The sequence below is a fragment of the Dendrobates tinctorius genome, unplaced genomic scaffold (assembly GCF_039654945.1).
Source record: "Dendrobates tinctorius isolate UK_male_01 unplaced genomic scaffold, ASM3965494v1 ptg000030l, whole genome shotgun sequence".
Lineage (NCBI taxonomy): Eukaryota > Metazoa > Chordata > Amphibia > Anura > Dendrobatidae > Dendrobates > Dendrobates tinctorius.
The window spans coordinates 27,917,501-27,945,391 of record NW_027361698.1 but is presented as its reverse complement, the minus strand read 5'-3'; the positions used below and the strand labels follow the sequence as shown (position 1 = coordinate 27,945,391).

Genomic DNA, 27,891 nt, shown 5'->3' with positions numbered 1-27,891 from the left:
GTAAGAACATATAACAAGAGATTGTTGTAATAATTAGAGTGAGAGGTACCGTAGTTTGTCGACACAGCTGCATGATTTGCGGCTGCTAGACAGCCTGAATACCTGTGGGGACTGCCTGTTTGTTAGGGAATTCCCACATGTATTCAGACTGTGTAGCAGTTGCAAATCATGCAGCTGCATCGACAAAAACTAAATCTCCGAGCACGTCAAAATATTTGGGACTCGGGAGGACACCCGAGTATGCTTGGGAAAAGGCGAGCAACGAGTATATTCGCTCATCACTAGTCTTAATCATTGAATTCAGGTTTTTCATTTATTCAGTCTTATTGTCACAAGTATATAAAATCCAGCCCCTATCCATCATTCTGTGTTTCATACATTTGTAAAAGAATGGGTCTTCCTAAAAAGCTTACTGAATTCTAGTATGCAGCTGTGATAAGATGGGAACATTGTAACAAGTCAGCTTGTTATATTTCTTTCCTCCTAAATATTCCAAGATCAACAGTGAGCGGTATTATTGAAATGTAGAAGAAGTGTTTAGGAACCAAAGCAACTCAGTCATAAAGGCCGGTTGCACGCGATCTGGAAATGGCAGTGCTTTGGACGCAGCGTGTGTCCGCTGCATCCAAAGTGCTGCTGTCTCACCCGGAGCGGGGTACTCAGTTCACCGGGCAGCATTGGATTCAGGAGGTCATGGGGTTGGCGACCGTGCCCAGTGCCTGTACTCCAGGGACAGTGAAATGGGGGTTGAAAAATAAAGTAAAAATAAAAAGTTTGAAAAAGAGTATGTGATGCCAGTTGGGAGTGTTCGACTGTAGTATTGCCGGCACTGCAGATGATCCCTGGGAGAGTAGATGGTGATGGCAATGCAGATGTTTAACCCTCTCCAACCAGGGCTGACCCCCAGAGATTGTGATGGAAGTAGAAGGCATGGAGCAATAAGGCAGGAGACAAGGAAAGTCACTTTATCATTTACTGTAGTTCAGATGCAGTTCAGAGGAGATATTACAACTCTCACCAGGTTTACAGTCTGCTTTGCAGAATGGGATTTATCCTTCTCTCTGCTGTGACTTGGTGTAAGCTTCCTGCTATTCTAATCCCTTCTGGGACCAAGGCTTCCCGGAGTTTGGAACTTCCAGTACAGCCACTACGCACTGTGTTTTCCTCCTCTGGCAACTTGCAGCTTGGATCCTGTGTGAAGCTCAAGTTCCTTCTTGCAAAATCCTTCACTGATCCTAGTTTGCTGCAGTCTTCCTGGGGGAAAATACTGGCTGTTGGTTGTATAAACCCACATGGTCTCTCAGCTTACCACCCTGCTGTAAAAGCATGGATGGCCTAGGGGCCGGCTCCCTGATTCTTCTTAGCTTTACTTCCGGAGGGAGCACGTTATTGCTTCCAGGAGCGTCCTCCATTTTCCTCCGCCATCTTCTTCACTGAAACAACAACTCGACTCCTTCCCCTCCCAGTTAGGGTATGTCTCCAAAGCTCTAAGCTTAAGACAAGTAAGGGAGTGAGGTAAATTGTGTGTGTTGTGGTCTCTAGCAGAGAAAGCATAACTCCCATTGCTCACAAAACACATACAAAACAGTACATATTTAACCCTTTTGCGGCGGCAAAGATGCAGGGCGCCACACTGCCTTCTATTGAACGCAGGTGAATCCGTATGTGTTCACTGATCCATGTGGATTCACCACATCCAATACATTCTATGGGTGAAACTGATATGCTGCCATCTGGAAAGACGCGCCGCATGTCTGTCTCCGCGGGTGAGCCACAGGCATCTGTGGACACATACTGGGCATGTGATTTCTTCAAATCCCATCCACTATGTTGTACCATTTGGCCGCTGCGGGTAGGAAGCTGCACAAGTACGAAGCGTCCAACCTGCAGCATTTACAGATAGTGTGCACATACCTGAAGTGGTAGACCATGTAAAGTTAAAGCATAGAGAGTATATAAATCACCAGTGCTTTACTAACAACCCAGAGTTGCAAATCTCCCTTGAATTAACATCAGCACACAAAAAAACCTGTGTGTTCAAAGCCTCTTGGAATAGTTGAGCAGCTGCATACAACAAGCTTTACATCACCAAGCACAATGCTTTACAGCATGCTAACTCTAGGCTCTGTAGCAGTGGAAATGTGTGGCGTGAATAATCAAGCTTCGCAGCCTGAGTGTGTGGATTTGGCCAATACCAGGTTATTTGCCTGACTGCATTTTGAAAACTGCACACTTTGGTGATGATGTGATAATCGTATAGGATTGTTTTTCTAGGTTTGGCCTAGGACCCTTAGTTCCAGTGAAGGGAAATCTTAATGTTTTACCATATGAAATCATTTTTGTGCACACAATTTCGATAAGGCTCTTTTCTGTTCCAGCATGACTGTGCCCCATTGGAGGAGGCCGTTTCTGCTCCAGCATGACAATGCCTCATTGGAGGAGGCTCTTTTCTGCTCCAGCATGACTGTGCCCCATTGGAGGAGGCTCTTTTCTGTTCCAGCATTACTGTGCCCCATTGGAGGCTCTTTTCTGTTCCAGCATTACTGTGCCCGATTGCGCAAAGCAAGGTCAATAAGATATGGTTGGGTGAGTTTAGTGTGGAAAAACTAGCGTTTTCCACAGATAGTCCTGTTCTTGACCTCAAGCGGATTGAAGACCTTTGGAAATAACAAATATTTGAGTCAAACCCTCTTGTCCAACATCCGTATCTGACTTCACAAATGCTCTTCTGGGTGAATATGCATAAATTCCCAGACACTCCAAAATCTTGTACAAAGTGTTCCTGGAAGAGATGATACAGTTTTAGCTGCAAATAGGGACCAAATCAACCATTTAATGTATATAGCCATTTAAGATGGGATGTCCTTAAAGCTCTTGTAGTTGTAATGTGTAGGTGTCAATACTTTGGTCCATATGGTGTAGAATTCTGCCAATATCCTTGAGACACCTCACCAGTACAAAGCAGTAAACATTGCCTAGTTGACATGTTACAGCCTGAAAGCACAGTGGTGCAAATGTTCATTTGTCCAGTAACCCAAGATAGTGAGGTCTGGGACTTCCAGACCAAAACCTCAACCTAATAGGAAGAGTTCTGGGTTCCTGGCATTAGTGACGTGAGCTACACCACAAATTATAGAAGGATCTTCATTCTTCTTGGCACGGAAGTCACACACAAATATTGCATCCAGTCAAGTAATATAAATCACATCCGTTACATAAAGTACGTAGGCTTTTAGAAGGTCAAAAGTTTGGGCAGGCAGGCATGTCGAATCTTTTGATCCACCCCTGAAACATCTGATTTGGGGCACAGACACGGCATAACAATCTTGGAGGAAGTGAAATCTGAAAAAGTATTTTCTAACATCTATTAGGAAAAGAATATGATAAAGTTTGCCACACACAGTTGACACGGGCGCTATGTGGACATGGGAATATGAGAATTTAGCATATCACTTCACAGGCATGTCATGAAGGCCGCATTCTCCAAGCCCTCCACAGATGTCTCATTCTGTAAGGCAAGGGAGGGCAACATGATATTTTCTGAGGCTCTCACAAGTGGCTCTCTATTCAACAAAAGAGCCGCATGCTACAATTGTGAACAAACACTGCTCCGCATTATTAAAGAAACAGCATGAAACTCTAGGCTAACCTACACATGGCAAGTCAAGTAGGTACAATTCAGTGACGTATCAATTGCAGGGCTTCAATGATGTATATTTAACTATGCAAAAATCAAAATACCTTGAAAGGTCAGCTATAATCAAGAGCATGCAAAAGCAATGACGAACTGACATCAGATACTGGACCACACACTGCATGAATGAATAAACTGGATGTGGAATAAGAAACTGTACGGTCGCACCGGGAGTTTTTTTTTCAAGCCGTAGATAAATATAAAAGATTTCAGCAATAGTTGCTCAGGTGTTTGCTTGGTGCTGTAGTTCTACAACTGCTCACTGCCACAATTTGGAGACCACTGCCCAAGTGGATAAGAAAAATAGGACAAATGCCTATTACAAAAGGGTGTCTTTTACCTAGACGTATACTTACCAGCACTATTACACAATGGATATTAAAAGTCTACACTCCCATGTTACAATGCCAGGTTTATGTCATGTAAAAAAAAAAAATCATACCAAGAAAAATAATTTCAAAACTTTTTCCATCTTTAATGTCACCCATAATTTTTACAAATCTACAGAGAGAAAAACAATTTTAAATGGGGAAAATAAAAATAACAAAATATATCCTGCTGTCAAAGTGCCTTTATATTCGATGGGTCCAAAATTACTATGATACAAGTTAACGACTGGGAAATAGAAAAAACTTGTTTCCTCCATTTGCCATGATACAACCAGCAGTTGACAGCCACAAAAGTACCTGATCTGCAAAGTTATTAGCCTCATGCTCATATGTGTAAAGACCCTCTTATAACTGGGGATGTGATTGTGTTTGGAATTGGGCAATCACATTAAGCTAGGGTCACCTGAGCGTTTATGCTCTCATCTGAGAGAATCTGGTCGGTTATGCAGATTAGAGTGTGATCTTGGATGAGAAAATGGAGAAAAAAAATTCTCAATCTTTTTCATTTTGTCAGTCTGTGGAAACTCATTGACTCGCATGGCCTTATGCGATCTGAATATCAGATCAAACTCAGGCATGCTGCTGTCTGAGGAAAATAAATTGTACATGTTCATGGCCCCATAGCATAACATTGGTCAAAGTGCGATCCAATGTTTTGTCAGATCGCATACAGACTTGAAATAAGGTCATGTGCATGAGCCCTTAAATTCATGTTGAATAGTAGTCACTACACAGCTGCCATAATATAAAGGGATTCTGACTAACCCTAATATAATATTAGTAGGATTTTCCTGATGGCTTTTACTTTAAAATTCAACTAAGAAACTCTCGCTCGTAGACGGCTTATAACACAGCAAATGTATCTCATTGTTTAAAGCCATCAGTCAGCAGAAGGGTACAAAAAATTTGGACAGAAACTACAGTATACCACAGACCACTATGAAGACAGTGATCAAGAAGTACCTTAATTTAAACACAACAGTGACATTAAAATTTGATGAAGAGACAAAAAGACAAAAAGAAAATTGGTCTGAGAGGTTGCCAAGAGGTGTACAACAACATTAAAGGAGCTGCAGGAATTTCTGGCAAATATTGATTGTGTACTGCATGTGACAACAGACTTCCATATTATTCATATCGTGCGGCCAGTGGGTGGTAGAAAGGAAGCATTTTCTTTCAAAGAAAAAAAAACCATCCAAGCCCAGCTATGTTATGCCAAAACCTACATCAAGTCTGCCAAAATCATGTGAGAAAGCATGTCAGGTTCTGATAAGTCAAAAGGTATGTTTGGTGCAAAAACAACACTGCACATCACCAAAAGAATGTCATACCTACAGTGAAGCATGGGGAAGCAACATTATGCATTGGGGCTGTTTTTTTGCTGCTGGAACTGGGGTTTTAGTTAAGGTAGAGGGAATTATTAACAGTTCAAAATAGCCAATTTTGCAACAAACTCTTCAGACCTCTGCCAAAAAAGCTCAAGACTAATTTAACCTTTCAGAACTACAACGACCCCAAGAATACCTCCAAAGCAATAAAAATATGGCTTCGTTAGAAGAATATCAGCATTTTGTAATGGCCCAGACAGAGCCCAGACCAAAATCCAGTTGAAAACCTGTGGATTGACCTTACAGTCTGTACACAGGAAATGCCCTTGCAATCTGATATATTTGAAACACTACAGCAAGGAAGAGTGGGCAAAGGTTGCAGATTCTATATGTGCCAGGCTGATAGACTCCCACCCAAAAAGACTGAATGCTGTCTAAAATTCAATGGATACTTCAAAGTATTAGTTTAACAGTGTGCTTGTTTATGAAAACACCGTTATTTTTGTTGCTTGATTTTCTTTTTACACTCAAAGTCTTCAGTTTACTTTCAATTAAATTGTACAGATTATAGATGAAACTAAAAGGTGGAAAATGTTCTGGAATGATTCTTTTTGGTATGATTTTTTTTTTACATGACAAAACATGGCATTTTAACAAAGGTGTGTAGACTTTAATATTCACCATCATCTCACAGATGCCCCTAGGGTCAGTAATTGCTACATTTAATACTTTAAATTATCCAGTATTTCACACAAAAGAGGCGATAAGATAATTGGTGTCTTTCATGATTCAAAAAAAAGTAGTAAGTAATAAATTTACCAGTAGGTGTCAGCCTATCCTAAACAAGCAGCCTGCACTTTGCACAGTGGGACATGGCAGGATAAACCATTATTAGGGTATAATAGAGAAATACATCTCATTAGCTGCAGTCATATTGTATCTAAACCTAAAATCGAGCTATACTGTGTCAACCCAAACACCATTTACAAATATATTCACAAACATACATAATTAGGATGTAAACTATGCTGTGGATTGTGATTTGGATCCCTTGGACAAAGTTACTCAAAACAGTAGAATAGGCAGAAATTATTATCAACAAGACCCAAAGGAGTATTCTATCCTAAGTAAGCTATCCCATGACTGGTACTGATCGCCGTAGGAGGGGACTTATGCCCCTCACTCTTCCCTAGCTGTAAGTCTGAATGGACCAGCTAAGCAGATGCGCCACTCAGTCTATTTAGATATGTAGACAGCGCTGTGCTTCATCACCTCCAACAGGGCTATAGACTTGATTGAATCAGCTACTCCACGGGAACAAACAGGGGACACAAGTTCTCCATTCTGTAATCGGTGGGAGACTAGCAGATAAATGATAAATTGCGTAGGTCAATATCATAACTGTGGTATTTGAGCCTGTAACTTTAAGCAATGACCCTGAATATTCCGTTAATCTTATTGTATGAAAAACATAACTACTTCTGCTTGACATATCTTCAATTTTTAATAACCAGCGCAGGCAAAACTGACAGCTGTGGGCTGCAATCCTCAGATGTCAGCTTTATCATGGCTGTTTATCAAGAATATAGGGGTCCCATGCAGTTTTTTAAATTAAATAAAAGCTTAGGGACCCCCCGATTTTTTGACAACCTGCCAAGCTAAAGCAAACAGCTGTTGGCTGGTATGCTCAGACTGGTAAGGGGCCATGGATATTGACCCCCCCACCCTCCCAGCCTAAAAATAGCAGCCAGCACATGCCCGAGAAAAAGCGCATCCATTAGATCTGACAATACTGGTTCTTTACCCGGCTCTTCCCACTTGCCTTGGTGCAGTGGTAAGTTGTGTAATGGTTTTCGGGTTGATGTCAGCTGTTTTATGGCTGCTGACATCAAACTTACAGTATTTGTAATGGAGAGGTGTCTATTAGATGGAACCCGTATTTGCCGCACTGTCATGCAGATGACAGTGTGGCAAACGGAGGTTCGGGCCCCTCATTCATCTGAATGGGGTCTGGATTCGGGTGCCGTTCAGGTACCCGGAGCAAACTTTTTTTTTTTTTAGATGTTAGACCGAACTACCAGACCCAAAAATCCACGGGTTCACCCATTACTAGCAAAGATTTCTCACTAGTACTTAAAACAAGTAAATAAAAAGGACAGAACAGTGGAATATAATGTAATATTTGACAGTGCTGAAGTCAATAAGCATGCAAATAATTGTGGTGTGACATTCCCTTGTGGGTTTCATTATCCACAACAAAAAAAAGGCAAACTTTCTACTGTGATTAAAGACAAATGGGAACATTGTAAAATTGGCTTTAACACAATGAGAAAAATTACACAGCAACTTTCCCATACATATTCCCATATAGAAGTTTTTTCTATGATCAGCAATGATGAGAATTAAAGTCTGCAGCCATTTATTCTTATGATGTGGTCCAGATTAACTGTTAGGGTGCAGTCGGACAGCCATATAAATCGGACTGCAATGCATTGACTAGCTGGCAGCTCTTATGACCCAAGCGTGACAGCTTCATACAGTGGCTTGAGAAAGTATTCACCCTCTTGACATTTTCCGCAATTTGCTACCTCACAACCTGGAATGTAACTTTTTTTGAGGGTTTGCATCAGTTCATGTAAAGAACATGTCTACAATTGTGAATATTTGGTTTTCTTTTTATTGTGAAGCAAATAAATAGGATAAAATAATTGTAAACTTCAGTGTCCATAACTATTCACCCCCTAAAGTCAATACTTTGTAGAGGCTCCCACAATTTCCCGATTGGATTTTTGCCCACTCCTCAAGGCAAATCTGCTCCAGCTCCTTCAAGTTAGATGGTTTCCTCTGGTGAACAGCAATTTTCAAGTCTGACCAAAGATTCTCAATTGGATTAAAGTCTGGTCTTTGACTAGGCCACTTCAAAATATTTACATGTTTCTTGTGACTTGGGTCAGTGTCTTGTTGGAAAGTGAACCTCTGTCCCAGTCTCAAATAACTGACAAGACAAACAGATTTTGCTCAAGAATACCACTGTTGTATTTGGCACCATTTATCTTCGCCTCGACTTGAACCATTTTCCCTGTTCCAATTGCTGAAAAACATACATACAGCATGATGCTGCCACCACCATATATCACTGTCGATGATGGGGTTCTTGTGGTAATGAGCTGTGTTGGTTTGGCGCAATTTTAGTCTCTTCAGAACAGAGCATCTTCTTCCATACATTTGGGGAGTCTCCACATGTCTTTTGGCAAACTCAAAACAAGCCTTACAATTTTTGTGTATAACAAAAGGCTTCTTTTCTGCTCACTCTACCATAAAGGCCACCTCTATGGAGTATACGGCTTACTATGGTCATATGGACAGAAACTATATTCTCTGCTTGGGAACTCTGCAGCTCCTTCAGGGTTACGTTTGGTCTCTGTGCTGCCTTTCTGATTAATGTCCTTCTTGCCCGGATTGAGAGATTTGGTGGGTGGTCATCTCTTGGCAGGTTTGTTGTGGTGCCATCTTCTTTCCATTTGCTAATGGATTTGATGGTGCTCCGGGGAATCATTAGAGATTGGGATTATTTATTTATTTTATTTTTTTTTAAAGAAGTTGGGGACAAAGTTGTTGAGATCTCCTTGGTGTTGTCTGGTTAGTGGTGCCTCTTGTTAATGGTGTTGCAGCCTCTGTGGCTTTTCAGAAAAGGTGTGTATATACTGACAGACCATGTGACACTTAGATTACACACAGGTGGACTTCCTTTCACTAAGCATGTGACTTATGAAGGTAATTGCTTGTACCAGAAATTTTTAGGGGCTTAAATGCAAAAGGGGTGAATACATATGCATTTGCCAATTTTTAGTTATTTGATCCCATAAATGTAATTTATGCCTACATTTTTCTCACTTCACCAACTTAGATTGTATAGTGCTGATGCATCACACAGAAATCGGATTACAAAGATATTTAAACACAGGTTGTAATGTAGCAAAATCGTTAAAAAGTCAATTGGGGGGAATACTTTTGCAAGCCACTGTATATTTCTATGCAGCTGTATTGCTTGGGCTGAGTAAACTGCAGCCAGTCCATGCACTGTGGTTTGATCTCGGCCCGATATATACGGCAGTCTGACTGTGCTCTTAGGCTGTGTCTCAGAATAGTCAATGGGTTAGGGCTAAGTGAATACACGTGGTCCCAAATGTTGGTGCGACAGGGTTACCAATAAGTAAAATAAATGTGCTTGAATTTACATATCCAACATGATTCAATGTTAGACCACAAGAGACTGGCACGCACCAGGCACATAATGCAGGAATATAAAGTGTGTACACAATGTACAGCTGCAATACTGCTCGTGGAAATAGACACATGGTTTCCATGTGTCCTGCAAGCAGACAATAAATAGTAAGCCGTGTACAGACAAAAATTAGCACATTGAGTTCTTGGAAATTTTGGGGGGAAAAAGTAAAAAACTGCCAAAGAAATATTTCTCACTATTTAATGCCCACAGAACTTTTAGTGCTATGTGAAATATCCCCGGCACACTGCAAAACTAGTTTCCTGCAGCGTGTGAGGACTCTCAACAGAACGTCTTTGTCCGGACCCTAACAGATGTCTTTATTAAAAAAAGAGAAGGTCCTTCTAGAGAGTGGCATGTTACAAGGAGTCAGACCACACAGACCGTAAACAATGGAACGGTGCCAGATGAAAGGAAATGCCTTCCATTCTAAGATTCCACTTTATAGACTTGGTAAGGAAAGAGAGAGAGTGCTTAAACAACTGGAAAACAAATTTGCAAATTACGGACATACATTTACAAATATGTCCTGGCTCACAGGAACATGCAGCAACAGGATTTTGGCTGTACCTTAAAGATTTCAAGAGCCAGTGGTCTGGAATGCTGCTCGGCAATGTCAACATCATATGGTAGCCAATATGGAGAGTCTTTTCTTTGTGATTAGTGGAGACTGTCTCTGTCTCACGGCTTGTCTGAGACTCTATTAATCACAAACTAATGACTGGCTACATACTGTACTTTCGTCTGACTGATGACATTTAAACGTCATCTGTATAAAGAATAGAAGTACAGTTATACTTCTTTAGCTTTCTGGGATAATTTTTACAATATTCTACTTCGGGGTGAAATATTAGTATTCGCTTTTATCGTTTTACCTTTTTTTTGCTTATTAAAGGAAATTCTTCTCGACTGGGCACCTAAAATCTACAATAGCACGTTGATCCCTTGACCTAATCGCATATATATTGAAGGTTTAATTTACTAACTAGTGAAGGACGGGCATGGGCAGCACAGTGGCTCAGTGAATAGCACTGCAGCCTTGCAGCTGGAGTCCTGGGTTCGAATCCCACCAAGGACAACATCTGCAAGGAGTTTGTATGTTCTCCCAGTGTTTGCATGGGTTTCCTCCGGGTACTCCGGTTTCCTCCCACATTCCTAAGACATACTGATCGGGAATTTAGATTGTGAGCCCCATCGGGGACAGTGACGATAATGTGTGCAAACTGTAAAGCGCTGCGGAATCTGTTAGCGCTATATAAAAATAAAGATTATTATTATTAAGGATTGACATTAGAGCCAGTATTATTTTCACTATTCTTTAATAGAGTGCTGTACCCAATTCTCTCTGGTTGGATCACATCTGCAAATAGACCATTAAAATTAGGCAACAGTTTGCCAGCCATGCAAATTAGATAGATGTATGTTGAAAACTTGCTCAGCCGACACCTCTCTCCCCTATTCACAGAAATGCTGGATTTGGCCAAGGGTTCCTGTCTTCTCGAAGAATGAGCTGCTGCCAGACTCCTTTGGCAGCAATTTCTTGAAGAACAAAGGGTCAGATGATTGGGCTCTCCCGACAATCTATTGGTGGACACCATATACATTAACTGGCAGGGGGATCCCACTGACAATCTATTGGTGGACACCATATACATTAACTGGCAGGGGGATCCCACTGAAATTGGAGGGTTCGGACGATTTTTACTTAATGTATATGAGGGTCTGTTTTGCTTTGTTGATCTACGCATGAAAATCTAGAAGCAGATGACAGGCTGCTACAAAACAGCTTGTGATTCATGAGCAGATCTCCAGGTCAAACCATATGGATTTGGAAATTTCCCGCACTCTTACACGTTATTATGGGAACACGGCTTTAGGCACAGGGAATAGTTAAAGTAAAAACAGTACAGCATAAGAAAATGTAATAGAAACATGAATATCTTAAGACCTCAAATTAACTTTCTTGTACAAAAGTAGAATTCCTTTTAAGAACAGTCAGTTAATCATGTCATTCCATCTATATGGATTTCAGAATATTCTCTAGGTTCACAGAATTCATAGAGAAATTGACCTAGGTGTGAAACTGGTGGCTTCATGACGTGCCTTCTTCTGTACTCTACAAAAGTAGAGCCCTACAACTGTGACAAAGCCGGTATAAAAACCATTGTGAGAATCCATCATTTGTAAAGCGGTGATACGTTAGCTCAAATCACCTTGTATAACAGATTTCAGAAAACTTTTCATCTTAACAAAATAGACCGTCTCTTTAGCAGATGAAGCTTTATCTTAGGGAAGATGGGCAGTTCAATACAAGGCCCATTCCATCTAATAACAATATGAGAGCCAAAGAGATGTTCTTACCATGCTTCAGATGTAGGCGGCTGTCATTCTTGGTGGGCCTGCACCTGTAGAAAATTTTTGTCTTTTAACAAAGTTGTTGATTGAAAAATTGCAAAAATATAAATGTCTAGATTTATTCTTCTAGAATAATGGTTGTTATACCAGACTTCAGTGTTTTACTAACAAGTGTCATTGTATTAATACACAATTATATGGATCATCATTTCTAATATAATATTATATATGTATGGTATACACACACACACACACACACACACACACAACACCCACATATAAATATATAATACACAAGCACACATACTTCTTGCCTCTGCATACATTAATACTGTATGCCGGGCCGCCTATTCCTTGATTGACACAAAAAAAGGTCATCCTTGTTGGTCAGTAGATGGGTGTGATGTCAATAAAACCCAGATGGCAATCCTTTACTGACCTTTAAATAATCTTTATCAGTCTATTTTTATGGGTCTGACAGGTCTATTGAGACAGAGAATGTTTTTATGCTCTTTATAAAGCGTATTTGGCACCTACAAACACTACAGTCAGGAATTGTATAAATGCAATTAAGCAACATACACCTTCTTTATGGCGTTTCTTGTGTAGTAAGGAATATGGGTTTATGATCTCAAAAACTGCATTTATCCATGTCTGTATATGAGAAATAATTGAAAATGTGGTCTGTTATTTTTTATTTTTAATATGTTCAGTGTTCAGTCTTCTAACTCGTAGAAATAGTCAGAAAGCGAATATGTGGGGAAGGGGCCGATTGACGGGGGTGTGTGTGTAAAATGATGAAAATTAGGAAGGGGAAAGGGAAATTTTGTGCTCACCAAAATAGTCCTGTAAGCCGGTCGTGCCTAGGGATCAAATGGCTGACCACCATGTGTTGCAAACATGAAGAGAGAAGGAAGATCCGGCACTGGAGACTTAATAAAATCCACGATAAGTTTTATTCACATAATTTCATGATAAAACCATAAAGGGGAAAACAAACCCCCCACGCCTGACGCGTTTCGAACCTTACACCAGGTTCTTCCTCAGAGACATGAAACAAAACAGTTCACAAAATGATTATAAACATTCCTAATCAGCAGAGGGACTCCACACATGTGTATAATCAAAGAGGCAGACAACTAAGCCCTCAAATCACTGGTGGAGTCACTCCCTTGCAAGAAGAAAGAAAAAAAAAAAAAGGAAAAGACCAATACAACAATGGACAAGACATAGAATAAATAAAAACATGTGCAATACACACGTATAAATGCATAAATACATAGCAACTATCAAATGACAAACAGAAAAAAAAAAAAAAAATAAATAAATAAATAAACCCCCCCCCAAAAAAAAAAAAAAAAAACCCCCCCCCCAAAAAAAAAAAATTAAAAACAGCAAAAATCTCAGCACTCAATAGAAATACATAAGATCATTTCTATAATTTAGACCTTGTGGATATCGTGCATCAAGCGCAAGTATCCAGAAGGCTTCCCGACAGTGTAGTAAATGTTCCCAGTCACCCCCTCTGGGGGGTTTCAATACCCGTTCTGTTCCCTTAACTTTAAGACTGCATAAATTACCCTTGTGTATTTCAAGGAAATGTTTGGACAAGCCAGACACATTCCTACGACTGGACATAGACTCTGGATTAGAAGCGGTGATGTGCTCACTTAGTCTCCTCTTCAGGCTGCGTGTGGTACAGCCAATGTAATATAAACTGCACAATGTGCACTCTGCCATATACACTAAGTGTGTGGTGTTACAATTCATGTAGGTTTTAATTTTGTAGGTTTGTTGTGTACTAAAATTAACAAATCTATCTGTAATATCCATGATAGTTGCTATGTATTTATGCATTTATACGTGTGTATTGCACATGTTTTTATTTATTCTATGTCTTGTCCATTGTTGTATTGGTCTTTTCCTTTTTTTTTTTCTTTCTTCTTGCAAGGGAGTGACTCCACCAGTGATTTGAGGGCTTAGTTGTCTGCCTCTTTGATTATACACATGTGTGGAGTCCCTCTGCTGATTAGGAATGTTTATAATCATTTTGTGAACTGTTTTGTTTCATGTCTCTGAGGAAGAACCTGGTGTAAGGTTCGAAACGCGTCAGGCGTGGGGGGTTTGTTTTCCCCTTTATGGTTTTATCATGAAATTATGTGAATAAAACTTATCGTGGATTTTATTAAGTCTCCAGTGCCGGATCTTCCTTCTCTCTTCATGTGTGTAAAATGATGGCCACTGCCACATATCCTTTACCTAATGTAACAGTCATATTGGTAACATCGGGGAAGTACGCATTGATCTAAAAGAGACCAGCTGAATATGGAGCTGTACAAGAAATTCTCTATTGGAAAAAATTATGTAAGTGTGCTCCCTAGCATAATGAAAGAAACAATCGAGCAAGTACCACCTAGGATGTTGCAAAGGCTCACTAAAGGGGTCAGACAATGACTTACAGAGTAGCTATTAAAGAATAGCCAATCTTTTTTAAATTTATATTTGCCAGTTTCGAAAAAACAAAAAATGTCAAAATGCCCTCAATATCTACTCTATGGCTATGGATAAACAGATGGTAACTTTACTTCATTGCTGTGATGTTACACACTTACTATCTGTACAGTTCATAAAGTGTTTTCTTACTGATATTTAACTCTGATGATCACGTAAAAGATTCTTTGTATTATTCGAGGCAATATGTAACACTCTGTGGTGTCTGATGTGTTATATATACAGCTTGTCTATTTCCCCATTCTTTTGGGGATTCCCCTGTCTTCACAGGGAAATTTCTTTTTTTTTTCCTATCCCTTGGTTTTTGTACCCCTTCCCTTCCCTTATAAAAATTCTTAAAAATCTAATAAAGATTATTGGAAAATAAAGTGTTTTAGAGAATTTTCTCTTTCACTGTTTTAAAGTATGAACTCTAATAACTGACTAGACACATCATAAAATGGCTGCTGCATTCCCTGTCTCTGGTTTCATGCAGGCTATTATAGTCCCTCTCGATTGGCTGTGCTAGATCATGTGATGTGATAGTTACAAGAATTTATGGAGAAGCCTGTCTGTGCCCGAGATCATGTGAGCCTCCTGTGGATGTTGCAATCTTTGCAATGTAAAAATTTTGGGAAATTTTAGCAAAGCGAATCGCAATTGATCAAAATTGCCGGGCTTAGACAAATTCCTAAAAATTCAATACAAGTTTGATTAGCGTCAAATTGATTCTCTAATCTCTAGTAGCTACCTCTCCTATGTGTTACGTGCGAGAGCTCTTGCAGAACGAAATAAACTAATTTCAAGCCAAGCCCCTAAAGAAATAGAATAATTTTGTCATGGCTGGAAATCACCGTTGGCTTTCAGCTCTTTAACATGAAGACATGTTCAAACATTACCACTTATCTCAGCAAAAAGAGTGGCGGAGGGTAGTGGGATGAAGTAACTTAGATACATAGATTATCTGAAAGCACATAAAAATATTGATACATGCAGAATATAGGGGCAGACTAATACAAAATTCTGGGGTAAGAAACAAAATTTGAGAAGCTTGCAGTGCTGATATCAGGCAGCCATCCCACAGATAGCTCATCTTCACAGTAAGTAGCCTAAATGTTTTGTATAAGACAATAGTTACAGTTGTGTGTTTTTTTTATTGGAGTAATGCTTCCATTCCCCAGAACAAATGTGACTTTAAACCCAACCGATAACATTGCATAATGTTTGGGATATTTTGACAGCTGTTGTGAGAAACAGCCAGTAAAGAAGACATGTAAGCCAAATGGTCAGGCCAAATCCGAGAGTAAAGGTCATTTGAGGTCAAGAGCAGGACACAATTTTACATGTCAGTATCTTTATACTTTATGTGGTGTGGTGGTGGCCAAAACATTTCCGCTGTTAATTATATTTCTCATTTGAAGTGTTTCTTTCATTTTCCATGGGTTGTAACTAAGTAACTGTCAGAAAGTGTCTAATCTAAGTGTATATAATAAATGGTGAAAGGTTAACAAAAAAAAAAAAATCAAAGTTCCATTTACTGCGGTCACGTTCTCCAAAATTATGTTTTAGATTATTAAATGTGTGGGTGATTGAGAAAATAATTCCCGATATTAGAACCTGAAAATATTAGACTTAGAGCCGATATTTCACAATATATTTGAGCTGATTTACTCTAAATATTCAAAGACAAAGTTTGGGAGATTTTCAGGTAGCTTCCATGGACAATTGGTTGGGTGGCAAAGAAATCAAAGATCTGTTATATGAGAAGTCAATCTTTAGTACCTGGCTGTAGCCACTATAGTTTTGAAGAAGCTGCTGTGTTTCGGCAGCATCCAAGAAAGTCTGGCCACCACTGGCAACAGCTGGTTGGCAGAAGTGCAGATCAGATATGGATGGCCCATCCCGGGGATAGGCCATAAATAAAAAAAAAAAGATGGATATCTCAAGCCAGGAGTTCAGACATAGCCATCAATCACCCATAAACAATGACGAACCAGCAAAGGAATCAGAGAGATATAGAATATTTATTATATGTATATATACATACATACATACATACATACATACAAGTAGAATAGCTGGGAAGGGCAGTGTTAATTTCCAGCTCTGCAAGGTCTTGATTAGAAAGACCTGCAGTGTTTCTCTAAGAATTAGGAAGTAGAGTCATTGTGTCGCAGTTTCCCGAGAGCGTGTCAGTTTGCTGGATGCAGTAGAGTCATTTGTGCTGCTAGTGAGTGATCAGCCAAAATGTGAACTGTAGCTCTCATGTGGTTTGTGAGAGTTGCAGAAAACAGTGTGAAAGCTGCAGCCTGTACAGTGTGAACTGTAACAGAGTTGAACAATTCTCTTTGGTGATGGATGCTGCTGAAACTCGGGTTTAAGGGGATATCAAGACTGCTGCTCTTCTGTGTATGAAGATTAGTATGCTCCAGGAGAAAGGACTGTATTCTGTTCGGGCGACATGTGATCATAATTAAATAAATTAAATACACAGGCTGTGTGCAGAGAACCACAAGTATTTGGGGCTAGCTCAGCAGTGCATGAGTAACCAGGGTCTGTTTTGTTTAGTTAGCGCCTGGACATGACTGTGGATTTATGTTTACAAGTTTGTTAATAAAATCCAGAAAATCACATTGTATAAATTCTATAAATGTATTTGCATTTTTCAATGAGAAATAAGTATTTGATCCCCTACCAACCATGAAGAGTTCTAGCTCCTACAGACCAGATAGACGCTCCTAATCAACTCGCTACCTGCATTAAAGACACCAAGAAAACCATTGGTAACACATTATGCCGTAAAGGTTTAAAATCCTGCAGTGCCCACAAGGTCCCCCTGCTCAAGAAGGCACATGTGCAGGCCCGTCTGAAGTTTGCCAATGAACACCTGGATGATTCTGTGAGTGATTGGGAGAAGGTGCTGTGATCAGATGAGACAAAAATTGAGGTCTTTGGCATTAACTCAACTCGCCGTATTTGGAGGAAGAGAAATGCTGGCTATGACCCAAAGAACAAAATCCCCACTGTCAAGCATGTAGGTGGAAACATTATGTTTTGGGGGTGTTTCTCTGCTAAAAGCACAGGACTACTTCACTGCATCAATGAGAGAATGGATGGAGCCATGTACCGTAATATCCTGAGTGACAACCTCCTTCCCTCTGCCAGGACAATAAAAACGCGTCATGGCTGGGTCGAAGGGTCCTGTTACACTAAACGACGCACCAGCGATCCCGACAACGATACGACCTGGTCAGGATCTCTGGTGCGTCGCTACATGATCGCTGATGAGCTCTCAAACAGGCAGACTCACCAGTGATCAGGACCAGCGAGGACGCTGGCAACCAGGGTAAATAGTGGGTAACTAAGCGCGCGTCCCTTAGTTACCCGCTGTGTACCCTGGATACCAGCGTGCTCGCTCTGAGAGCTGGTATCCAAGGTAAACAGCGGGTAACTAAGCGCTGCATGCTTAGTTACCCGCTGTTTACCTTGGATACCAGCTCCCAGCGCGAGCACGCTGGTATCCAGGGTACACAGCAGGTAACTAAGGGACGCGTGCGCTTAGTTACCCACTATTTACCTTGGATACCAGCTCCCAGCGTCTGCTTACAGTGCTGGGAGCTCGCTGATCGTTGGTCTCCCGCTGCCACACGCAGCGATGCATGCTGGCCAGCGGGAGACCAACAATCAAAAAATGGCCCAGGACATTCCTGCATGATCAGCGATACCCAGTGGGGGGGGGCGGTCGCTGATGCGTGCCACACACAGCGAGATCGCTGATGCTTCACAAAATTGGTGACGCATCAGCGATCTCGTTAGCGATCTCGCTTAGTGTGAAGTACCCATTACAGCAAGACAAGGACTCAAAACAAATAGGCAACAATGGAGTGGCTCAAAAAGAAGCATATTAAGGTCATGGAGTGGCCTAGCCAGTCTCCAGACCTTAATCCCATAGAAAATGTATGGAGGGAGTTGAAGCACCGAGTTGCCAAGCAACAGGTTCAAAATCTTAATGATTTAGAGATGATCTGCAAAGAGGACTGGACCAAAATTCCTCCTGACATGTGCGCAAACCTCATCATCAACTACAAAAAATGTCTGACTGCTGTGCTTGCCAGCAAGGGTTTTGCCACCAAGTATTAAGTCTTGTTTGCCAGAGGACTCAAATATTTCTGACTGCAAAATGCAAATAAATTTACATAATTACAAAATCACAAAATCAGCAAGGGATCAAATACTTATTTCCCCCACTGTGCGTAATTGCACTTTTCTGGACAGAGTTCAGATGTTGCTCCAGGGACCTGTTTTAGCAATTTTCCCAACTTAGGGGTCACTGCTCCAAGTGCTTCTATCACCACTGTAATCACTGTTGCTTTCACCTTCCACATCTTCTCCAGTTCTACTTTGAAGCCCTGGTATTTCTCCAGCTTCTCATATTCCTTCTTTCTGATGTTGCTGTCACTTGGCACTGCCACATTTATTATCATTGCTGTCTTCTGCTCCTTGTCTACTATGACAATGTCTGGTTGGATAGCCAACACCTGCTTATCCGTCTGGATCCTGAAGTATATATATATGTACACACACACACACACGTATACATATAGACACAAAACACCGCACTAGGTGAATTCAGCAAGGAGAAACTTATCTGAACATTTGTGCATATTGTGGTGAATATATGAAATTATATTTTTAGACATTTTTGCTATTGTGATCTGACTTTCAAATGAATATAAAGAATTTCTTTGATGGGTCATCACTGTCAGTGTCTGACTGACGGTAATTGGCTAGACCAGCGTTTCCCGAACTCCAATCCTAATGGCCCCCAAAACATCATGTTTTCAGGATTTCTGTAATATTGCACAGGTGAGAATCTGCGGCAATTTCTGATGCCCTAATAATAATTCCATCACTTTGCAATACCTCGTTGGCAACGCAGAACACAGGGACGCAGGCTGGAATCGCCTGAAAAGCTGCTGTGTGACAAGGTACCAACGACCGGCGAGGTCGTTACAAAGATTGCCGGATCGTTGCTGTGTCGCTGAAGAGATCTGCCTGTTTGTCAGCTTACTAGCGACCATTTAGCGACGCACCAGCAATCCTTACCAGGCTGTATCGCTGTCGGGATCACTGGTGCGTCGCTAAGTGAAACGGGACCCTAAAGATCAAGCATGGACTGGAAGGCACCCAACATAAAGTACACATTGACACTATAACTACTAAGGCATTTAGTGGCCTAACACCCTAGTTATAAAATATAGATTCTCTAAAAATCAAATCTATTATATAAAATGTTAACATGGAATATTTTAAGCTCGTTTACCTGGTAATGAAGTCATACAAAGCGATAAAAGATCAGATTATTTGGACTATTTAATTATGTACAATATTGTGCAAAAGTTTTAAAGTAGTTTTAAGTAGGTGTGGAAAAACTGCAAGGCAAGAATTTTGAAAAAAAAAATTGAAGTGTAAATAGTTTATTTTTATTAACCAAAGTGCAATATTAATGAAATCTAAATAAAAATCAAATATTTGGTGTGACCACCCTATGTCTTCAAAACAGTGACAAATCTTCTTGTTACACTTGCACAAAGTCAGGGGTTTTGTAAGATTATGGGCAGGCGTATGAGTAATTATATTAAACTGTGTTTCAACCTACATATTAAAATATGTTTATTAATGTCAGTCATTAACTTAAACCAGGGGTCCCCAACCTGTAGCTCGGGAGCCACATGTGGCTCACGGTCCCATGAATTGTGGCTCGCGGCTGTCTGCTAGCTTGGTGCATTATCTCCAGGTCTAGCAAACAGCACATCTCAAAATGATGAATTTTGTGAGTAGCCCTGCATAGAAGAGCAGATCTGGATGCACATATACTGGTCTTAAAGGTTTCGATTTAATTTAAGTATGGTACGCTGGAGACAGGATGATACTACCTGTGAGAGGTGGTGCCTGAAGCTGGATGTGACAGTGTGTTGGGAGTGCTGGATGGGAGAATACTGAATGGGGTATTGTGGGGATCACTGGATCTTGTTGTACTGCTTCGGGGTGATTTCTGTGGAAAAGCTTTGGTTATCATTATACCCGTAATGGGGGCTCTGGTTTCCAACTATTGTGAGGGGGGGAGGAAGCTGGATGAGGCTCGCGACTCTCTCTCCGAGCTGAATGTGGCTCTCTAGGTCAGAAAGGTTGGGGACCACGGACTTAAACAGAAAGTGTGGTGTGTAGGAGGTTTAAATCTGGTGAGGAATGGCCAAACTCTGCTACAAATGTGAGGTTTCATGTCACAGGTCATACACAATGACAAGACTAAGCAAAGAAAAGACTTGGAAAGATTCTCTCTCAGCAAGAATCAAAAGCGGTCTGGAGTTTCAAGATGTGCTGTTCAAACTCTTGTGAAGCACCAAGAAATGGACAATATTGAGGACCGTAGACATACTGGCCTGCCAAAGAAACCAAGAGCAGCAAAAGAAAAACAAATGAAGATTAATTTCCTTCAAAATTGGTAAGATGTCCAGTAGTGTCATCAGCTCATAACTGGCAGCAACCAGTTGGACTCCGCTATACCCATCTACTTTTTGGAGAAGTCTGGCCAAAAGTGATTTTCTTGGAAGAATTCCAGTTAAAAAGCCATACCTTCAACATAGAAATAAGGCCAAGCAATTCAACTATTCATGAAAATGTAGGAACTGCGGTACAGAATAGCAGCAGGTGCTCCGATTAATCAAACATCTTTGACTAAAGCAACTGTTTGCTGAAGGACTGCCAAGTTTCTTCAAAAACTGTATACAAGTGTACCTATAACAATTGATGCTGTATTGAAGCCACAGGTTGGTCACACCAACTATTGGTCTGATTTAGATTTCTCTTTTGTTCATTCACTTTGCATTTTGTTAAACTGATAAAAATAAAACTATGAACACTTATTTTTTAAATCATTTTTACTTTTCAGCATTTTTTCCAAATCTGCCTATACCTTTTGCACAGTACATATATTATATAAATTGCATTTTACCTATTTTAAGAACAATAACCACTGTTTTTAAAGGGTCTCAAAAGGATAACACCAGGACTTCAATCAGTATCCATAAAAAGATCAACTTGTCTAAACAAAAACTGTACAAAATGCAATACCCATTGTTGTGTTACACTCTGTTACATACAAATGGACAATTAAATAATAATAAAAAAAATTGAGCATGAAATTAACTTACACAATAAAGTACTACAATGCATTCAACTTTCACTGTACACGGTTGTGCAGTTTTGGTTTCAGGTCAGCATCCCATAGGGCATGGACCTCACAATTCAGGAGGTCTTCACCGTCTAATATTTTGTGCTCTTACATTAAAGATACAAATGTAAGAATGAAGATAACAGAACCAACCTGATGTGGATTCTTGGAGTTTTTCTCTCTTCCTTTTCTTCTTTTTGCCCTGTAGTAATAAAATCAGGTTACTTTCAATGTTTCATAATCAGTTGTACAAAATAAGATGCAGTAGTAAAGAATTGATTTTGCTTTAAGATATAGTGGTAAAATATTATAATTCTATTAATTGGTTTATAAACATTCAGAATCCAACTTCTGTATGATTGATCATATGAAATGACACCACTAGAATATTACCATTGTGCACTCCTAGCACTGCATACCTTATTACGTATTATGTTGAAATGATCTGTAATACACAATAATAATCATCTTCCTATCCTGATAGACTAGTACATAAGAGGATGCAGGCTGTAGCTTCTCTGTGGTCGGGAATGACAGCTGGACCTCCTTGCCCACTAGAAATGTCCACTCATACATCTCTGTCGCACAGATGTGTGCATTCTGTTGGCGGATAATGGCCAGTAATAATCCCAGTTCCACTGAAAAGCTGCAGTTGTGCTAAGAGTGATCTCAGGGATGAGGTGGAAGGCAGCCAACAAGGGACGGATCTGCCAATGATGTTACTTTTGTCAGCCAAGCAGCTCCCTCGAGAGAAGATAAAACTACTTGTCTGAACAAAGGCTTTACAGTCACGTAGACTGTAATTCAAAGTTTGCAGGCTGTAAGTCATGGGCCATTTGGAAATCATTGCTCATAAATTAAAGATGTGTTTACCAAGAAAACTTCCTTTACAGAAAGACAAGCAGTTAACAGAAGGCAAGCATTTGCATGTGCACCTTTGGTATTAAAAGGGGTTACTGAATTGCTTGAAGACTAGCTCAGACCCACAGCTCCCGCAAACCATGGTCTACAGCACTATGACACCCCAAATATTATTCACTTTTTCATTTCCCCTCTCAGGGTCTAAGACTAGTGATGAGCGAGCATACTCGTTGCTCGGGTTTTCCCGAGCATGCTCGGTTGTCCTCCGAGTATTTTGCCGTGCTCGGAGATTTAATTTTCGTCATTTCAGCTGCGTGATTTGCGACTTGTAGACAGGCTGATTACATGTGGGGATTCCTTAACAAACAGGCATTCCACACATGTATTCAAGCTGTCTAGCAGTCGCAAATCATGTAGCTGAGGCGACGAAAACTAAATCTCCGAGCATGCCAAAATACTCGGGAGGACACTCAGACACCCGAGCCTGCTCGGGAAAACCCGAGCAACTAGTATACTCGTTCATCACTATCTAAGACCCCTTTATTGCCATTTTCACTACTTGTATAGGCTCATGGTTGTATTTGGAATTAGTATGTAACGCTCTCGACCATTTCTTTTACAACAGTTCCATATGCGCTTCATCTTCATATGTATTACCATGCTACCAAATTACACAAACACCATTGCTTCAATATGAACTTTTTAATTACGGTATGGAAATTAGATTACATATACCATCTTCAGAACAGTCAAGCTTTACACATTGGTATGGCATAACAGACACGTAAGCTAACTTCATTATACAAAAATACGCTAACAATTTTAGGCCATTTATCACTAGTACATGCCATTCATTTTAAAGAGCAATATAATAAAATCCAGATGGGTACACATGAAACAAAGATAGTAATACTTTTAGGATCATATTTAGTTATTTTACTTCCTTTCCACAGCGCTTTACAGACATCATCACTGTCCCCATTGGGGCGTACAATCTAATCCCCTAACAAGTCTTTGGAGTGTGGAAGGAAACTTGAGTACTTATAAACTTATCAGGCATCTTTGGGAATAGAATAAAAAAATAAAGGAAATGTCATTACAAATAAATTACCAACTACCTTTGATTAGCAAATCAGGTTTTGTTTTTACTAGGGCGATAATCACGATAGAATATAAACGGCTGTCATCTTTTTACACTGACCGACACTGATCCTAGAAATGTAATAGGACAGGAGGTCCGCCCTGCCTTTCTGATCTTATACTGGAGATACCAGGGGTGCTGAAGTAAGAGGAAGTTGCCATCACTGCTGTCCATCTTTTCTGATTGAATAGTGGAGAAACCAGGTGTGAAGAATATGGGATATATAATGGCATGTCAATCATTTATATCCGATCTGGCATGGGATTATCACCCCTCCATCCTCAACGTGCAGATGTCTGAGAACACCTAGCTCGGCGAGGGGGGTTGTCCAAGCCCCAAAAGACTGAGTCACAGATCTCACATCTTGAGCCAGCCATAGGGTGGTCATACCAAATATTTGATTTTTATTTAGATTTCATTAATATTGCACTTTGTTGATTGATAAAAATGAACTATTAACACTTCAATTTATTAAATAAAACCATTCTTGCCTTGCAGTGTTTTTCCACACCTACTTAAAACTTTTGCACAGTATTGTACATAATTAAATAGTCCAAATAAACTGATCTTTTAATCACTTTGTACGACATAATTACCAGGTAAACGAGCTTAAAATATTCCATATTAACATTTTATATAATAGAATTGATGTTTATAGAATCTATATTTTATAATAGATTCTATCTAACTAGGGTATTAGGCCACCAAATAATTAGCCTAAGTAGTTCTAGTGTCTATGTGTACCTTATGTTGGATGTCTTCTAGTCCATGCCAGAAGAAAAGCGAAGATGAATACTTTCAACTGGAGACGTCACTGGTGAGTCAGTGTGTTACCTGTACACTTACACTATACCCTATGTAGTGTATATAGAGGTCATGTGTATAATGTCACTGGTGAGTTACTATTACCTGCACACTTACACTATACACAGTATATCTATGTACAGAGCTTCTGTGTATAATGGCACTTCTAGTAATATTAGTTTTGTGCTTTTTTTTTTTTTTTATTAATGATCAGTATTGTAGCATTCAGTCACTATGTAGTGGTAATATGTGATCTGGTCATGGTATGGCAGTATTTGTTTCTTGTATGTGGTATTATTCTGCATTCCGTCACTATGTGATGATAATACGTGGTCCGGCCATAAAGTGACGGTATTTGTCCTTTGTATGTTGCATTATTGGTCGTTTTAAAAAAAATGCATGCAACACATTCCTTTTAAAGAAAATAAATAAAAATATAAATAAAAAGAGTATTGAGTATTTTAAGAAATGTTTAGTAGGGTAGAGTAGAGCAGGGCCCTGCCAAAGAGTCCACCTTGTCGTGGTAGCGGCTTAAAAAAATCTTTTGGCTAAAACAAAAGGTGCTGGCTATGTATGTGATCTGGTGTTAGATAGGAACTGTTAGTGTGATTGGTGAGGACGTGGTGCAGAAATTGAGTTTTTCCAAGACTGGGGAGTGGGATTGAGGAAGGGTCGATGGGTGGTGGCAGACCTGAAGTGGAGTCTGGGCAGAGTCTCAAGGGTGCCCCTAAAATGTTGCCAGTATTGGGCTCTGAAATTCCTGGTGGCAGCCTTGGTCTCCAGTATTGGATCAGAATATCATCCTTAGAGGAAAGCACATCTTCCTACACATGAAGGGAGTGGGGAGGAGCTTCCTTCTGCACTTGCTCACAGGCTCCTGTCCTATCAACATTCTAAAGGCTTCTGTCAGTGCAATAAGGCAAAAGCCATTCTATTTCTATAGTGATTACTTCCCTAGATAACATGAGGGCGATTTACTAATTAATGCTAATTTGGAATTTATTATTACATTTCCTACTTTTCGACAATGCCTTTAAGAACTCAAGAAACAAGTAGTTAGGTCAGAATGAATTCAGCAACTAATGTCACACAGCAATCACAGAAAACATGTCAATCACACATGTCAATTATTGGTGGTCTCAGTCGGCGAACAACAGTGGTGATCGACTGTCCCTATTCAGAAAATCTTTGTCCCTGGGTGCAGATGGTTTTATATAATATATATATATATATATATATATATATATATATATATATATAAATAATAATATAATAAAATATTATATATATATATATATATATATATATATATATATATATAATATTTTATTATATTATTATATATATATATATATATATATATATATATATATATATATATATATTCTCATTCACATTTTAGTTACTCGCCGCTGAGTCTCCGCTGCCGATCCAGGTAGCCGGGCCCCCTCTGCATCCCTATGATTGCTGTGACAGCTAATGAGCTCAGCAACTCTGCCCATGTAGAGGAAACGTCCCGCTTAGAGCTGCTGAGCTCACAGATGGTCTGGCACTTATTTTTCTTTCTATAACAAGCTGCACCTAGGGATCAGTATTTTCTGAAAGGGAACAACTTCTTCAAATGTTTGGCTCATCAGGGGGCTCAGCTGATCAGCACAGACCCAGTTATTACAGTTTGGCAAACAGTTGACTTTGCTGGGGGAAACCACATTTCCTGTCCAATATAGGCAAAATGCAGAATTGCATTGCTTCTTTCCAGATCAATGGTAGCCTATATAATACAAGCTTCCAGAGCTGTATTCTGCTTCTCTTGCAACCAGATGGTACAGAATAAGAAAATACCCTCTATGACATGCATGTATCTAAAAAAAAAAAAAGCCTATGGATAGGGGCTATAAGTGATGGCGAATGACGCAATCTATAAGGATAGATTCAGTCATGCAACTCTGTGCACAAAGGATCGAATGCTGGAAGCCCATTGACTGATTGCCTTCCAGGAGGATTTATGATAGGGAATTGTTTTTTTAAGACATTATTCTACTCATTTTTTACAGTCAGAAGGTTTTATGAAGTGCGCTCTTGTCTGTAATAGATTAGTTGTTGAGACAATCTTTCTTAATAAAAGACTTTGAAAACTACTCACATAGTTGTCTCTTGCAGACCAGCCTGGATAGAGCTGCATATGAAGCTGCCTTTCTTTTCGGGCTAGCTCGTAATATTTGGCCTGTTCTTCACGGGACAAAGCATGCCACTGCAATGAAGATAACAGCTTTAATAAATCTCACATGACAAGTATTGACCAGACAGGAAAATACATCTTCACTGGTTATTCATAAAACATTTATTCAAACTAATATTATATATATACACATATATATATATATATATATATATATATATATATATATATATATATATATATATATACACATATATACTCACACATAAACATACATACATAGTACAGACCAAAAGTTTGGACACACCCTCTCATTCAAAGAGTTTTCTTTATTTTCATGACTATGAAAATTGTAGATTCACTCTGAAGGCATCGAAACAATGAATTAACACATGTGGAATTATATATTATATATATATATATATATATATATATTTATTAATTAACAAAACAAAACTGTGAAACAACTGAAAATATGTCTTATATTCTAGGTTCTTCAAAGTAGCCACCTTTTACTTTGATTACTGCTTTGCACACTCTTGGCATTCTCTTGATGAACTTCAAGAGGTAGTCACCAGAAATGGTCTTCCAACAGTCTTGAAGGAGTTCCCAGAGATGCTTAGCACTTGTTGGCCCTTTTACCTTCACTCTGTGGTCCACCTCACCCCAAACCATCTCGACTGGGTTCAGGTCTGGTGAATGTGGAGGCCAGGTCATCTGGCGTAGCACCCCACCACTCGCCTTCTTGGTCATATAGCCCTTACACAGCCTGGAGGTGTTTCTGGGGTCATTGTCCTGTTGAAAAATAAATGATGGTCCAACTAAATGCAAACCGGAGGGAATAGCATGCCGCTGCAAGATGCTGTGGTAGCCATGCTGGTTCAGTATGCCTTCAATTTTGAATAAATCCCCAACAGTGTCACCAGCAATGCACCCCCATACCATCACACCTCCTCCTCCATGCTTCACGGTGGGAACCAGGCATGTAGATTCCATCCGTTCACCTTTTCTGCGTCGCACAAAGACACGGTGGTTGGAACCAAAGATCTCAAATTTGGACTCATCAAACCAAAGCAAAGATTTCCACTGCTCTAATGTCCATTCCTTGTGTTCTTTAGCCCAAACAAGTCT

At 39.8% G+C, this 27,891-nt stretch overlaps 1 protein-coding gene across 4 annotated transcripts in view; it reads right to left on the bottom strand.

Annotated features, from left to right (window-relative positions):
- Positions 1 to 27,891, bottom strand: part of LEF1 (lymphoid enhancer binding factor 1) — a 145,733-nt gene that overhangs the window by 16,119 nt on the left and 101,723 nt on the right. For 3 of the 4 annotated variants that reach the window (XM_073571983.1, XM_073571986.1, XM_073571984.1), the window contains 2 exons: positions 26,725 to 26,832; positions 21,929 to 21,977 (listed from right to left, as the gene is read on the bottom strand). In XM_073571983.1, the coding sequence (XP_073428084.1) occupies positions 21,929 to 21,977; positions 26,725 to 26,832 (157 nt within the window). Of the gene's footprint in view, positions 1 to 12,057; positions 12,102 to 21,928; positions 21,978 to 26,724; positions 26,833 to 27,891 lie in introns of all 4 variants that reach the window. The other variant, XM_073571985.1, reaches the window with a different exon arrangement.